We start from the raw sequence: 14,427 nt of genomic DNA on the forward strand, positions 1-14,427 counted from the left end.
ACTTTATTAGAAGTACCAAGAACTAAACTGAGGCTCAGAGGGGATCGAGCCTTTTCTGTTGCTGGTCCCTCTCTCTGGAATGACCTCCCACTAAACATTCGGCAAGCCTCCTCGCTGCCCATCTTCAAAACCCTCCTCAAAACTCACTTGTATTCTTTGGCATTCGACTCAGCATGACTTAGATTTGTTCTTGGTTTTACTGTTTGGTGCTTTCTACCACCTTTATTACCGATTTGTCTTACTGTTTATTGTGCATGTTAAATTGCTCCATGTACAGCACTTTGTATGCAGCGATGGCTGTTTGAAAGTGCTCTATAAATACTGTTGACTTGACTTGACTTGACTTTCACATCAATCCCCTTTGACTCACTGGAGACTTGACTCCAAGTACAGTTGTTTTTATAAAACTCCCTGTGATTGGCTCATGACCGGTTCAGAGTGTACCCTGACTGTTGCCTCAAGTTAGCTGGGATAAGCTCCAGCCCACTCGTATGTTTGTGCTATCGAGAATTGATTGATGGATGTTTGAAATACATTGCGAAATGATACCCAGGGTCAAAAGATTTGGTAATAATGGGGACATTAGAAATCTGATAGTTTTTTTTATTTTACGTCTGTGTAGATTCGCTGTCAGAAAGCTCATGTTGATCCTCAGAGGTAGAATCAAGGTAACTGGATTTATTTATTTTAAATATATAAGTAATGTATTGAGGTTTGTTTCTTGTTTTGCTCCGACGTTCAAAAAAGACTGGCTTGATTTTATCCGTGTTACTGTCCTCTAGTGGAAAACGAATCAAACTACATTTGCACCCATAATGCACCGCGGCCAGCTCCCATCATTCTCTGCAGCTCAAGCAGCCGAACTCCACCGGTCAAGATGGCGGACAGACCAGGTATTGTGCGTGTTCTTATGCGCAAATTTCACAATTCTGTCCGTTTTGTGGGCTTTATTAAGGACGCAGTCCTACATTTATGCATATTTAATTGCTTTTTTTCAATTAACTGACAGTGAACGAATCTTTTTGCATGTGTTTGTTAGCCCAAAGGCCGCATTGGATCCTTCGAGTCACGTCAAGGACTTTGCGTGTCATTGCTAATTATGTTTAAAAAATATATGTAACGGATGAATTAATTAAAGCAGCAGCAATCTAGTATTCAATTTGTATATTTCCACTATCTTGCCAGTGCTTGTTTTGCTGTTTTGGCGAACTCAAATTAAGTTGATAGTCCTCCCGAAAATGCGGATTGCTAATAAATACTTAAAGCGGTACCGTTACGGTATATTTACATTTTTTTATAAAGTCATTTTTTGGGGTGAGAGTGGCTGGCTTATGTCGAATATACGATACAAATACTAAACTAATTAGTATTTGCTGTTGGAATTATTAGAAATCTCTTAATAGTGTTTTCTTAAGACATCGCTGTTTAATGTAATGTTTTCTTCACATTTGTAATTGTGAGCCTTGTTTTATGTGATATTGATTATTTTTCCAGTGTGTGAATGCAGCCAATGCTCATGCTGCTTCGATACACTGAAACGTGTATACACCACAATCTAGGAGTAAGATTGATTTTGAACTGATTTTCCAATTATCTTCTCTTAATAGTTCCCATAGCTGAGAAGCGTCTGATGGACGTGAAACTGGGCCAGTTGGGAAGCTGGCTCGGAGCACGAGACTTTACCCCCAATGGGATCATCTCTGCCGTCCGCAGGGGTGAGGACACTCGCTTGCAATACAGTACAAACCTCTGCTCCATTTTAATTTTTCAATATTAATGTGTTCTTTCACACCCCCCGCCCCACTCCAGGCCACGACAGATACTACAACAAGTACATTAACGTGAAGAAGGGAGGCATTGGTGGCGTCGCGATGCTGCTCGTTGGCTACGTGGCTATGAGCTACCTGTGGGAATACGACCACATAAGTATGACACTCCCTTCCACTTTACCTTTCGCAATTTAGCTCTCTACTTCCAAAAATGGAGTAATGCTGTTCAACACAAAATATGCACATTTAGTTGACATAACTCAACAAATGTGCCTGCCTGTCGATAAAATAATTTGCAATTAACTTTTGTTCCTATGGTGGTGATGAAACACAAATGTGTACGCACATTGCTAAACTTCAATGTCACAGTAAGTGGATACAGCGTACAAAAATAATTCTCAATTTTCTTTCTTGGTGCTCTGAGTCAGTCAAAATTGACAAAGCTCCATTGTATGAAAACTGTGTGACTCATCTTCTCTCGGGATGGTAAAAAATGGTCTCCAATCATGTTTGCTGTCTTCCTTTATAGAACATGATCGCTGGAGAAAGTACCACTAACAAGCACCATAAGATCTTCAGGGATGGACCATTCAGCTCCTCCTACTCTGTGCTTTCTCAGATTGTTGTGTTCCATATGTGACCGTTGTGACCAATAAACAATATTAAGAGTTACCGTAGCTTTTGTTTTGATGCAGCACAAATTAGGAGGGAACATTTATTTACAGTTACACACTGAGAATTTGTCCACACACCATGTTTACACGGGCATCCTTTTGAGTGGATGAAACCAGTAATGATCAGTGTAGCTGTTGTCGACTGGAAGGGAATGATTTTGGGGGTTTGACCTGTTAGTGAAATAGACCGGAACTGCAAGTCTTTAGTACACAAAGGCTAATATAAGCACTACCAATAGAGCAACTGGAAATCAGACACTATTTTTAAGGTGTTCCTTTGTCTGCAAGAACTCCACTCAAGTACGGCACAAACATCTTGATTTTTTTTCTCCACACTGTATAAAAGGCAAGAATACAAATTGAAGCAATGTAAATCTTTGTGCCTGTGTAGGATTAGATTGACCAGAAGGGAAAAGAAAAAATATCACAGGTTGTTCTAGGCGTTTCATTTGAGCGATCCACCCATAAAATGTCCATCTTCCCTGTGCTCTGGGAATGACACCAGCTTGAAGGTCACTGCCCACTCAAGAAAGCAAGATGGCCCTTATTACACTTGTTGGCGTAGTGGCCCTTTTCTCCACACTGCACACACACAGGAGGGGGGGTGGTAACAGGAGGAATTTGTTTTTCCACGAAAAACATTAACCCCACCTCAATTTTGACTCAAAACATTTGCAAATGAACTTGGTTTTATAAGACCTCGGCACAAAATCTGAATCACCTTGTAGCAGGTGACCTGGTCCAGCGGTCGAGGCCCTCTGTTGGAAATGAGATGATTCTGTTGAGTCACAGGCATGGAAGAGTTGTTGTGCGACCGTGGGCCCGGGCTGGTGTTGGTCAGGTGGATGACCGAGAACGATGAGCGGCCCATGGACCCCGTCTACAGCAATCAAAGCAAGGAGAAAGGATCTGTGGTCAGCATATTTGTGATGACCTTTGTTGTCACAGTGTGTCGGTGTTAGAGCAGGTGTCTCACCTTTGTCTGATTTTGGTTTTGTAGCGGCAGGGGAGGCTGCTCGGGGGCTCCCATTGGCAATTCAAAACGAGGGCTAACAACAACAACAACCCAAAAATAATAATTCAGGCTTAATATAGTGGTCCAAAACTTCATTTGTTTTACATATAATTGAAACATTTGAATATTGAATACATACTGCATAAATTTGCAAGATTTTCCTTCTGGACAGAAACCCACAAGGTAATTGACACAAATCACTCTTCTTGTGTGTCTGTGCCTGCAGTCGGGACCTGAAAGAGGAAGATGCACAGGAGAATCTAAGCATAAAACAAACTTTTGACTTAATTGCTACAACATGTAGTCGCTATCGATCGGTATGATACCGTTGCAATGACACTTCCTTTAAAAACATGTTATCTTATATATCTTTTTTAGTGATATGTAAAGGTGAGTTTTAGTGACTGAATTGTTCAAATGAGGTGTTCGCATGAATCACTTGGTCGGCGGTTCCCTTAAAGACCTACCATGTTTGCAGAAGCCTCGATCATACCAGGGACAGTCCTTGATCTTGGACTCGGGATCGATGTGCAGGAACGGACATTCCTTGTTGCTACACTCGCCTAAGGGAGGTGACACACAGTGTATACAGTACATTCAAAATTTAAATCATTGGGTTGGTATGTGCAACAATATTCAGGTCCAGCGCACACACCGAACTTGGAGTAGAAATAGCATTCAGGCATCTTTGTCATGTCGTATTCGTGGAGGAACTCGCACTGGTCTCCTTTTTTGCAAAGTCCTCTGAGCCAGTGCTTGCACACAACTGTCTTCTCTCCGCTGATGTGACGGAAAGGACACATCCCACCTAGTAATGGAATGGAAATAAAATATAATAAATGCAGTATTACACGGGCAGCTTGCCTATTCTGTCCATGTAAAGAAAAAAATGGAGCATTGTGTTCATTGATGATTGCATGAAGCAGGATGCTTTGTTTTTACCTTTCAGGCACGCAGCTCTCATGAAAAACTCACACACGGCAGACCCGGATTCTAAGGGGGCAAGGTGGGGTGTACATATTAAGGTCAAAGCATTGAGGGAAAACACAAGCATCCGTCTTGAGTAGTCGGGATAGCTATTCTGCCGTCATCCAGGTAGCAGTTAGCATGCGAGCACTTACTGTCCATGCCGGGAAAGGGCAGAGGCTGAGCCCCAAGCTGTTGCTCCACGGCAATCTCCAGGTCGAACTTGATGTGATCCGCGCTAGCCAGTAAATCCTGCATGGTTAAAGGAGATGTTTTTGTCGAGTCCCGCTATGAAACAAAACACCTCGGTTAGCTAATTAGCCGGTCATGTTCTTCTGGTCCCCAGCCGCCAACCAAAAGCTCGCCAGGCTAGCCCTTCGGCTCAATACACCAGGTACGTTCACCAAGGAAACGGTAAAACGCTGTTGAATCTTGCGGAACGGAAAGCCTAAACTTAAGACGAGTTTAAGTTTGTTTTTGTCGCAAAAGGATGCCCGGCGGAGCACGAGAGGTGCGCAGAATGACCTTTGACCCAATCAACGTCACTTCCATTTCCTGCGAGTAACTTTTCCCTCTGAGTTTTTACAAACAGTGTCTTATGACCATTACCGCCACCTATCGGATTTGAGAGGAGCTCAGAGCGGCAGGAATTAAAAACCCGTCTATCGATTGACGTCAAGTACGGAGACGGGCTAGTATCGACATCAATTATTAAAAAATAAATTAACAAATACATTTGTTAATTTGGGAGCATTTATTTGTGTACTTTCTAACTTTTACAGGACTTTCATATATTTTGACTGTAAAACAAACTAAACGTCAATCACAGGCACATTACTTTTTTGAAAGCCGGCTTTAAAAAAAAAAGACTCAACCTTGCGAGCACAAATGCTGACACAGGTCAGTAAGTAGTGGACCTTGAAATAACAGAACAGCAAAAATAATTACACATTTTGTGCTAACAAATTGTAATTAATGACACATTTGACAATGGCACAGAGACAGCCAAGTCACACACAGGCTTTCTTTTCTTTTTGCACCTCAGGCACATTTATTTTGTTGGCAAACAAGGTTCTAACCCAGGAGTGTCCAAACTCGGTCCTCAAGTGCCGCTGTCTGACATGTTTGACATGGCCATTTTCAGGCTTCTTCACAGCTTTCTGATGAAGTCAAAGAGTTTTTCCTGTATTTTGCATATGTAAACAATAAAAGTCCGACGAGGAACACGAGGAACTTTAAGTGTGATTGAGGAGCAACTGCCGTCGTTCGCTCTGGGAAATCGTGCTTCCGCCGACTGCAAAGACAATCTTCCCTGTGTGTCGAGTCTTTTGTTTAACTTTGTCCGGGTAAAACCCTGACAGGGACAAAGCTAAAATATGTCGGACAATGGCTCTTGAATTTTTTTAACCGGATCAAATATACACACCCAAATTTACACCTCCAAAATTGTGTGCAATAGTTTCCATAATTAACAGTCCAACAACAATCATCAGTTGAGCCATCGTGATTTACAGCTCGGGGAGGCCAGGCATGGCAAAATGACCGGCGAACGCTTCAACCTCTGCCCTGATCTCCTTCACACGCTGCTGAAACTTTTCTTCGGTGGCCAATGCCTGGATGAACTCCTTCAGAGTGGCCTTGGGATCCAGACTTCTCTGCACCTCCAAGGTCAGCTCAATGCCTGAAGGGGAAAGAAAGGAAAAGTCAAAATTGTCGTTAATGTGTATCAATACACGATCCTAACGGCCTCTCGGTGATGGAGCTGCACATTCCTAACCTCTGTGGAGGAAGTCTGCCACCTTCCTGAAGTCATCTTCCACCAAGCCTCTGGAGGTCAGCGCTGGGGAGCCAAATCTCAGCCCACTGGGGCGCAAAGCACTTTTGTCCCCTGCATGAGAAGATCAAATATACAGCATACTGTATTTACCCATATATATAGACACATACACATACATTTATATTGATATGAACATTAGCACCTTTTCAGTGCAGCATCAACAACTAACTACACAACAAATCCTACCTGGACAGGTGTTCTTATTACAGGCAATAGAACATGCTTCCAGAACCTTCTCAGCCCGTCCTCCATCAGTTCCTTTGCTGCGCAGGTCCAACAGTATCAGATGATTGTCAGAACCGCCTTCAAATGCAAATATAAACATGACGTCAAAAGGCTTCTTCGCATACGAACAACACTAACGGGCATTAAGACTGACACATGCACTCACACCTCACCCCCCGGCCCCCTTTCCCCCATTGCGCTCTTGTTTGCCGAAACCCCCATCAGATGACCCCACCCATCGACTTTTCAAGCTGCCGCAGGTCACTGGTTCACTCGTTCTGGGCTGTTGCCCCATTCTACATGTCCAAGCAGCCAAACAGGATATGTTAATTAAAAAAAATTACAACACCTACCAGTGACAATCTTGTAGCCATGCTCAATGAGGGCGGTGGAGAGAGCTTTGCAGTTGACAAGAACCTGCTTCTGGTAAGCCTTGAACTCTGGTGTCATGGCTTGTTTGAGTGCTACGGCAACACCTGGGGACGTAATGAGCAGAAAGACCTTGAAATGCTGCAACGAAATGAGCGGAATTGAGCACATTTCATGCGTCGTTCATTCTTTCCATTTGGAATTGGCAATCAAAATTGGCCACACAAAAACCAAACTTTCGGGCCATCTAAACCCAACCAATAAAATAATTCCATTCTGCGGCCCGATGTTCCCATTTTGTATTTTTGATTGGAGGTTAAAATAGAAAGATGACATCTGCCATTTTTTTGTTCGTTTAAAATCCAAAGGAGTCACTTTCATCAAGTTTTGATTGTCAATCTGAAATGAAAAGAACGAACGACGCACTGATTGAACAGCTACTGATGTAAAATAAGAGTACAAGTGTCTTGAGATGTGGAGGACCTGCAATGGCGTGGTTGTGTGGTCCACCCTGCAGCCCCGGAAAGACAGCCTGATTGATTAAAGACTCAAGATTGTAGATGGTCTCCTTCCCTTTGGCGTCCGCACTGCGCACACCTGAAGAAGAACAGATGAGAATCAAACGGAATGCTTGATAACCCCCCCCCCCCCCCCCGCCACCCCCCAAAAAATGGATGACCAAAGACATTTGACCTTTCCTGAAGAAAATCAGTCCAGCTCTGCAGCCGCGCAGGGTCTTGTGCGTCGTCGTGGAAACAATGTCACAGTAGTCAAAGGGTGAAGGCACGACTCCGGCTGCCACCAGTCCACTGATGTGCGCCATGTCTCCCATCAGATATGCGCCATTCTCGTTGGCGATCTGCCTCATGCGGGCGTAGTCGATGTTACGGGAGTAGCAGCTCGTTCCTGGGAAAGAAAGGAAATCGGTCTGAATGTTGATTTGTGTGTACAAGGTTCCCTGAAAAGAACCTCAGTTAAAAGACAAGACAATAAAGCTGTCATTCCACCGCACAAAAATATCCTGCGGCTCGCTTTCAATTTACTAACTTGACAATGCATCGGCAGTGCACGTGATAGACAACCTGCAATGATGAGCTTGGGATGGAAAAGGCGAGCATTTTCTTGCAGTCGGTCGTAGTCGATGTAACCCGTTTCGGGATTCACCTGAAACCAGAACACACAGTCTCACCAACGACTCGCCAACAACAGCAAGAGATGACGTATGGCTGCGAGGTTGTTGTCAATTGTAATGTATAAAAATGTATAAAAGCAAAATCACCAAACTGTTGTCATTGTCCAAAAACTTCTCTTTGCATCAAGTTTTCATAGGTAAGATTATTTTTTTTTAAATAGTAAAACAGAATAGGGCCAACTTGAAATCTTATTCATTGAACCCATGACCAAGGTGAGTGTAAACAAATATGCGTGTGATCACCTTGTACGGCATGGATTCAAAGAAGATGGACGTTGCAGAGATTTTTTTCTTTTCGGTCATGAAGCCGTGTGTCAGGTGACCTCCATCAGGAAGGTCCAGTCCCATGATTCTACCATGCGGTTCCACGATAGCGGTGTAAACAGCAAAGTTGGCAGGAGAACCTACACAGAGAAGCATTGACGTTTCTTCTTCATCCATTCGAGATCCAGCCATCCATTTTCCGTACTGCTCATCCTCATAAGTTAATATATGATAACCTTTATTAGTCCCACAATGGGGAAATTTGCAGACCACAGAGAAATTTGGAACATTTGGGTCACGTGTGCGGTGGAGCCTATTGCAGTTGACACTGGGTCAAAGGCGGGATACGCCCTTAGCTGGTCGCCATCTTATAGCAGGGCACAAATGAACTGGAATTGGATAATTTAGTGTCTTACAATTAAACATGTTTTTCATGGTAGGAGGAAGCCAGAACGTTACCTGAATATGGCTGCACGTTCACGCCCCATTTGTCCGAGTCCAGGCTGTAGGCCTCTAGCGCCCTCTTCTGGCAGAGTCTCTCCAGCTCATCAATATGCTCAGTTCCGCCATAGTACCTCAATTGTGACCATTGTGGAGATGAAACTCATTTTTAATCGAAAAGAGAAGCCCACTGCTCCCCTTATTGGATGCAATCCTATTCTACACTTTCATTCATCGTTTCACAAATGTTTTATTTTCTTACCTCTGACCAGGATATCCTTCAGAGTACTTGTTGTTCATACAAGAGCCCAGAGCCTCGAGAACTGCTCTGCTGGTAAAGTTCTCTGACGCAATGAGCTCCAGGCCGTAGGTCTGTCTGTGCTTCTCCTTTTTAATGATGGAGAAAACCTGAAAAACAGTTGTGACACATCAACCTATCTCAAAAAGTCCACACAGAAATTGACGTAAACACTGACCTCAGCGTCATTGACAGCCAGAGGTTCCAACATCATCTTGTTGTGCGAGTCCCAGGTTTCCTTTGTGACATGGCCGCCATTTGTTAAAGACATGGTTGTTGTTGCACAGTGCTGAGCTAAGCAGGAGGACGGACATACATTCCATTCATTATCCACGAGTTTCAGAATAAGACGCAGTGATGTCGTCGTGCAATATGAAAATGCCAAACAGATAGAATTATGACCCTCTGATGCTACTCACTTTGACTTGTTAAATACTTTTAAGGCGAGATCTTAACAGAACCTTAGCGTGATGGTTATATTATTTCAGGACTCATCTAGCCACACGGCCCTTTTTCCACTCCCCAGAGGCAGGGATGGAAACCTTCCTGTGTATTTATTTTGTCGATTGTACACTGTGCAGTGATATTTTTTCCTCTGCATTCAACCATCCTATGAGCAGTAGAGGGCAGTATGAGTGTTGCATCCATCCATCCATCTTCCGAACCGCTTAATCCTCACTAGGGTCGCGGGGGGTGCTGGAGCCTATCCCAGCCGTCTTCGGGCAGTAGGCGGGGGACACCCTGAACCGGTTACCAGTCAATCGCAGGGCACACACAGACGAACAACCATGCGCACAGACACTCACAGCTAGGGACAATTAAGTGTGTTCAATCAGCCTGCCATGCATGCTTTTGGAATGTGGGAGGAAACCGGAGCACCCGGAGAAAACCCACGCAGGCCCGGGGAGAACATGCAAACTCCACACAGGGAGGCCGGAGCTGGAATCGAACCCGGCACCTCAGCACTGTGAAGTCGACGTGCTAACCACTGGACTACCGGGCCGCCAAGAGTGTTGCATGCAGGACTAAATACAGATCTTGTGTCAGCGCCTTGGCCACTGAAGCCAACTGGAAATTGACCTTAAGTTTTTAGTTGTGGGATGACACCCACACGTGTTAGCTTACTTAATAACTCTAAATGTCTGTATGTGCGCAGCGATTGGCTGGTGACCGGTCCAGGGCATACCCTGCCTCTTGCTCACAGTCAGCTAGGATAGGCTCCAGCTCACCCGTGACCTGATTGAGGATAAGCACTCGAAAAAAAATAACATATGAGCAAAAGCGGGTTGAATGTGATTTTTTTAAAATAAGTTCATCTGAGTTTTGGTGTCAACATCCAAAGTGCAAAATCTCCTACCTGCAGGATTTTATGATTAGCCGATATCACTGTTTATGATGAGGCATCAAAGAATTGTATTGTTACAAATGTTAGGGTAAAAAAAAAACTATTATCTTGTAACGTTATAAATCGTGATGTTACTGTTAGGTTGTCAGAGTATTCGTTGAGGAACAAGAGATTCAACTGAAATTTACCTGTTTCAACACTTGAAGCTCCATTGGGTAAACTTTGGACCGTTGCAGGGCAAAGCAAATACAAGAGGCAAAAACGAGCTGACGCGCACTGTCTGGTGGCTTGTGTAACATGTACTTGTTACTTTTTTTTAAATTACCAGATGCTTTTTACATTTGCAGAGACACGTCAGTCAAATTCCTGTAAAATAAAATGAAGACGACCAAAATGTATTTGCTGTGTTTGCCTCACCTTGAAAGGGCTGCAGAAATACCCTTAATGGTTAAGTAGATGTAAAGTCAATCGTTTTACAATTTTGTTGTAAGAATATTCCTGCAAATTAACCGGTAACCAACTCAGCATTCTGAATTCGTTAAGCAATTATACTGCAGTGCTCCAGTTGTTAAATGTCATGTGTGGACAGCCATTACAACACGCGTAAAAATCACGCAGCATGGTCAGACGATCAAAATAAAAAGAATCAAGTCTCTCACGGTCTTTTTTTTAAATGCAAATCGTAACTACGAGCAGATATAAACACTGACTTGCAAGAATGCCCTGTGTCTGTAATGTTGGGAGTCGACGATAAACTCACCCGCCAAAGAAGAGAAAGTGAGACGGGCGATGTCAAAAACTCAACTACAATCACGTGGCAGGAGGGGGCGGGGGAGAGACATACCACCGAAGGGTAGAAGTCCGCCAAAGTTTGGACCAATCAAATGCGTAGTTCTTCTTCGTTTATTTTCGCACGTGAGCGCCACCGTTCACCGGGCATGTGGTCAAACATGTGACCTGTTTTTTCTGCAGACCAACCATGACTGAGATGCGAGAGCTGGACGGTACAAGCTCTTCGGTATACGACAGGCCCCGGGTTACTAAGTTTTCTTTTTAATGGGGCATGTCTATTTTGATAGTCTAAGTTGTACACGACACACATATCTGTAAAATGTAGGGGGTAGAAGTTGTCAGAAAATTCAACACTAAATTACACATATCTGAACAAACTACTTCAAGTGTTGAAAGTACCTCATAACTTGCCACCACACAGACAGATGTGGCTGTTAGAACTCAACTCTTCATAGTTGATCATTTAAAAATCAAATTAATTTAGCTGAGTGATTGAGCCAGCTATATTATTCATAGTACTGTATAGACATTTTTTACCAGGGCAAGTGGAAAGCACATTCTTTGGGAAGCTACAGTTTCCGGAAAAACAACCAACCAAAAAAAAAAAAAAAAAAAAAAGAACCAACTGCTGTATTCATCCATCACATGTTCATATCAGTTGACTCTGAATGAAGAAATTATTTCTTTAAACATTTTTATCATATATTTCTGAAATATTTTCATGACTCAGTTATATACAGTGTAAAACCCAAAGGGGAAAAAAGCTCCAATGTTCAATAATCAAAATCGTTACACCATGACCAGTGTGATTCATATCATGAAAAAGCTCATAACTTCAGTCCAATTGTGAGTGACCCAGCTGCAACTTTACCGATATGGCCGTTTTCCATGGCGAGGTGCACCATCAGTAAGGTGATGAATATTCGTAGCACTTTTTTTTCTTCCAAATAGTCAAATCCATATTGCATCAGTCCATAAAGTGGGAAAATGGTTCTGATAAATACTCTGCATCATTTTAGCGAGAGGGAATTTAATCTTTTCGCCGCCGCCGCAGCTGCTTCTTTTGCCTCTCTCGCTGCAAGAAGGAAAAATAAATGTGGATAAGGACATGCAAATGAGTTCCATATCTTACTAAATTATTTCTTGTAATTCGAAAAACTCGTAAGTCAGGCCACTCGCACAGTATCTCCAGGCACCACGATACACACATATATTTTCCTGCTCAGACAACACACCTTTTTTCTCTTCCTCTTTCTTTCTCGCCGCTTCCTCCCTCTGCTTCTTGATGATGGCAAGGCGTGCGAGGTCAGCTTTGGCCTGGTCTGTCTTTCCTGCGAGATGCATCTTCATGTAGCGCTCCTTTGCTTTCTGCTTCTCAATTTCCTCTCTTTGTGCACAGAGGTGGGGGGGGGGGGGGGAAGAGATATAAAAACACTATAGAAGTATCAAAACCTCAACAATTCAAGAACCAGTTACCCAGCAACATTCCAGGAAAAGACATTCAGTAAATAAAACATGTGCCTTGCCCTGGCAGAACATGCCACTTACAGTTGTATGACATCATGGGGACAAAAAAAATAGACGGACTTTGGTGGGGACACACCTTTCTCTCCTTGACAATTGCTTGGGCTCATCCAACTCAATGTGTGTCACCTTCTTGGACTTCTGAACAATTCTGTTGGGGTTCTCAATTTCTATCAAGCCCTCCACACCGACTCTCTTCCTCTGCAAACACATCAAAATAAGAATAAGAATAAGAAAACCTTTATTTGTCTCACAATGCAAAAATTCCCATCAATCACTCAGTGTATTTCTGAAATGTAATTTTTTTTTTAAATCAGTCTGGAAGTACAGTACCTGTGAACCTTCATCCTCACTATCATCTGATGCTGATGCTTGTAACTTCTCCGCAACGTCATTTTGAGCGGCACCCTCCTCCTCATTCTGAAACGAAGAATATAGAAAGTCTTGCATTTAGTCCACAGGGAAAACAATATTCATACAGCCACATTAGTCAGCTATGATAAATATGCCTCAGAGCGCCATCATAAATGGATTTTCCCAAGAAAGTCTTCATAAGGCTGAAACACTTTTCATCAGCACAATCAATTAGTGAATGCTTTGACATTTGTTCCCTTGAAAGTGTAACTTTACCAGATTTGGCTTCTAAGACCTTTTATGAGAAAAATAGATTATGTTCATTAGCATTGGTACTTTTGGTTTGGAATGACAGTTTTGACCCTGCATACACATATCACAGATAGCATAGCTTGCAAATTTTAGTTGTGTAAAAGAAAAATCAAATGGTGAATTTAGGACTCATAAAAATTCCCTTTTATTTTCAGAGTCAGTGGCAAAACAATTCAGATGTGGCAAGATAAATGATATGTAATAGACGCTATAATTTGTATCGTTGTCTGCGCCAATGGTTGATCCATTTTTAATGTACATTACCGTCTTCCTCTCCTTCTCTGCTTCCATCTGGGCGTCGATCTCCTCGGGACTTGTGTAGGTCCGCATGCGACCCTTGTGGCCACCCTTCCTACCTACAGTGAAGATGAAAGACGTCAACAGATTCACTATTTACTATTCACATCGAGGAGGAAAAACTGTTACGCACACATCGAAAGCAAACGTGTTTACACAGATTACATTGGTGTAAGCGATCAGAAGTGTAAACTGATCCCACTGCGTGTTCTTCACAGGCAATCGTTACCCGTTTTAAAGTGGCTAACGCGTGCCAATACTGTATTTTAAAAACATGAGAATTCACTTAACATTTGACGTTTTAAACAGTAATCTTACCTCCTTTGGGCATTTTGAGAAATTAATACTGTATATCAAAATCTGACTAATAATGGACAAAAACAAAAGACGTCAGGCTGAAGAAAGCTGACAGCTGGCTAAAGTCGTAGAGGAGCAACACAAGGATATGCCTATTCAAATGTCTTCAAAATGAAAAAACGTTGGAGATACGTCAAACACTTGCCACCGAAAAAGCACATATTAGTACCCCCCTACGCCCATGATTTGATTTTATTATCTGTATTTTACTAATTATAAATAAAAAATAAAACAAATATATTTCTGTTTTCTTAACGGCATTCTACTTGTGGCCTAAGGTGATGCAATATCACGAAAACAATGGCACGCTATTTACGTCAATTTTGTCTCAGAATCTGTCTTCAAACAAACTTAAATTCAAGTATGTAAAGAATTTAATGCCTAGATAATCCGGAA

General features: G+C 42.6%; 3 protein-coding genes across 7 annotated transcripts; 1 reads left to right on the forward strand and 2 right to left on the reverse strand.

Annotated features, from left to right (window-relative positions):
- Nucleotides 1-789: 789 nt before the first annotated feature.
- atp5mf (ATP synthase membrane subunit f) lies at nucleotides 790-2,441 on the forward strand. The gene is made up of 4 exons (XM_086132368.1): nucleotides 790-893; nucleotides 1,608-1,715; nucleotides 1,810-1,926; nucleotides 2,299-2,441. Exons 1-4 carry the CDS (start codon nucleotides 878-880, stop codon nucleotides 2,325-2,327), a joined length of 270 nt encoding a protein of 89 aa, XP_085988494.1. The 5' UTR covers nucleotides 790-877; the 3' UTR covers nucleotides 2,328-2,441.
- Nucleotides 2,442-2,470: 29 nt separating this feature from the next.
- On the reverse strand, nucleotides 2,471-4,960 carry cpsf4 (cleavage and polyadenylation specific factor 4). The gene is made up of 8 exons (XM_086132367.1): nucleotides 4,580-4,960; nucleotides 4,401-4,451; nucleotides 4,114-4,266; nucleotides 3,926-4,021; nucleotides 3,598-3,691; nucleotides 3,420-3,492; nucleotides 3,165-3,323; nucleotides 2,471-3,025 (listed from the first exon to the last, which is right to left on the reverse strand). Exons 1-8 carry the CDS (start codon nucleotides 4,680-4,682, stop codon nucleotides 2,957-2,959), a joined length of 798 nt encoding a protein of 265 aa, XP_085988493.1. The 5' UTR covers nucleotides 4,683-4,960; the 3' UTR covers nucleotides 2,471-2,956.
- A 199-nt stretch (nucleotides 4,961-5,159) lies between these two features.
- On the reverse strand, nucleotides 5,160-14,152 carry LOC147192574 (serine hydroxymethyltransferase, cytosolic-like). Of its 5 annotated transcripts, XM_086132366.1 has the most exons (16): nucleotides 13,993-14,152; nucleotides 13,642-13,733; nucleotides 13,045-13,131; nucleotides 12,791-12,912; nucleotides 12,423-12,574; nucleotides 9,229-9,344; nucleotides 9,015-9,160; nucleotides 8,771-8,886; nucleotides 8,291-8,451; nucleotides 7,938-8,019; nucleotides 7,549-7,761; nucleotides 7,339-7,452; nucleotides 6,840-6,962; nucleotides 6,448-6,564; nucleotides 6,202-6,312; nucleotides 5,160-6,105 (listed from the first exon to the last, which is right to left on the reverse strand). In XM_086132366.1, the coding sequence occupies exons 1-16, from the start codon at nucleotides 14,003-14,005 to the stop codon at nucleotides 5,933-5,935; spliced, it is 1,938 nt and encodes a 645-aa protein (XP_085988492.1). In that variant the 5' UTR covers nucleotides 14,006-14,152; the 3' UTR covers nucleotides 5,160-5,932. The 5 variants fall into 5 exon arrangements, with proteins under 5 accessions (XP_085988492.1, XP_085988488.1, XP_085988489.1 ...); XM_086132362.1 differs by lacking the exons at nucleotides 12,423-12,574; nucleotides 12,791-12,912; nucleotides 13,045-13,131; nucleotides 13,642-13,733; nucleotides 13,993-14,152 and adding an exon at nucleotides 11,156-11,280; XM_086132363.1 differs by lacking the exons at nucleotides 12,423-12,574; nucleotides 12,791-12,912; nucleotides 13,045-13,131; nucleotides 13,642-13,733; nucleotides 13,993-14,152 and adding an exon at nucleotides 10,584-11,148.
- Between the last annotated feature and the right edge of the window lie 275 nt (nucleotides 14,153-14,427).

Source organism: Hippocampus guttulatus, chromosome 16 (genome assembly GCF_054856545.1).
Source record: "Hippocampus guttulatus isolate MCC_2025c chromosome 16, RoL_Hgut_1.0, whole genome shotgun sequence".
Lineage (NCBI taxonomy): Eukaryota > Metazoa > Chordata > Actinopteri > Syngnathiformes > Syngnathidae > Hippocampus > Hippocampus guttulatus.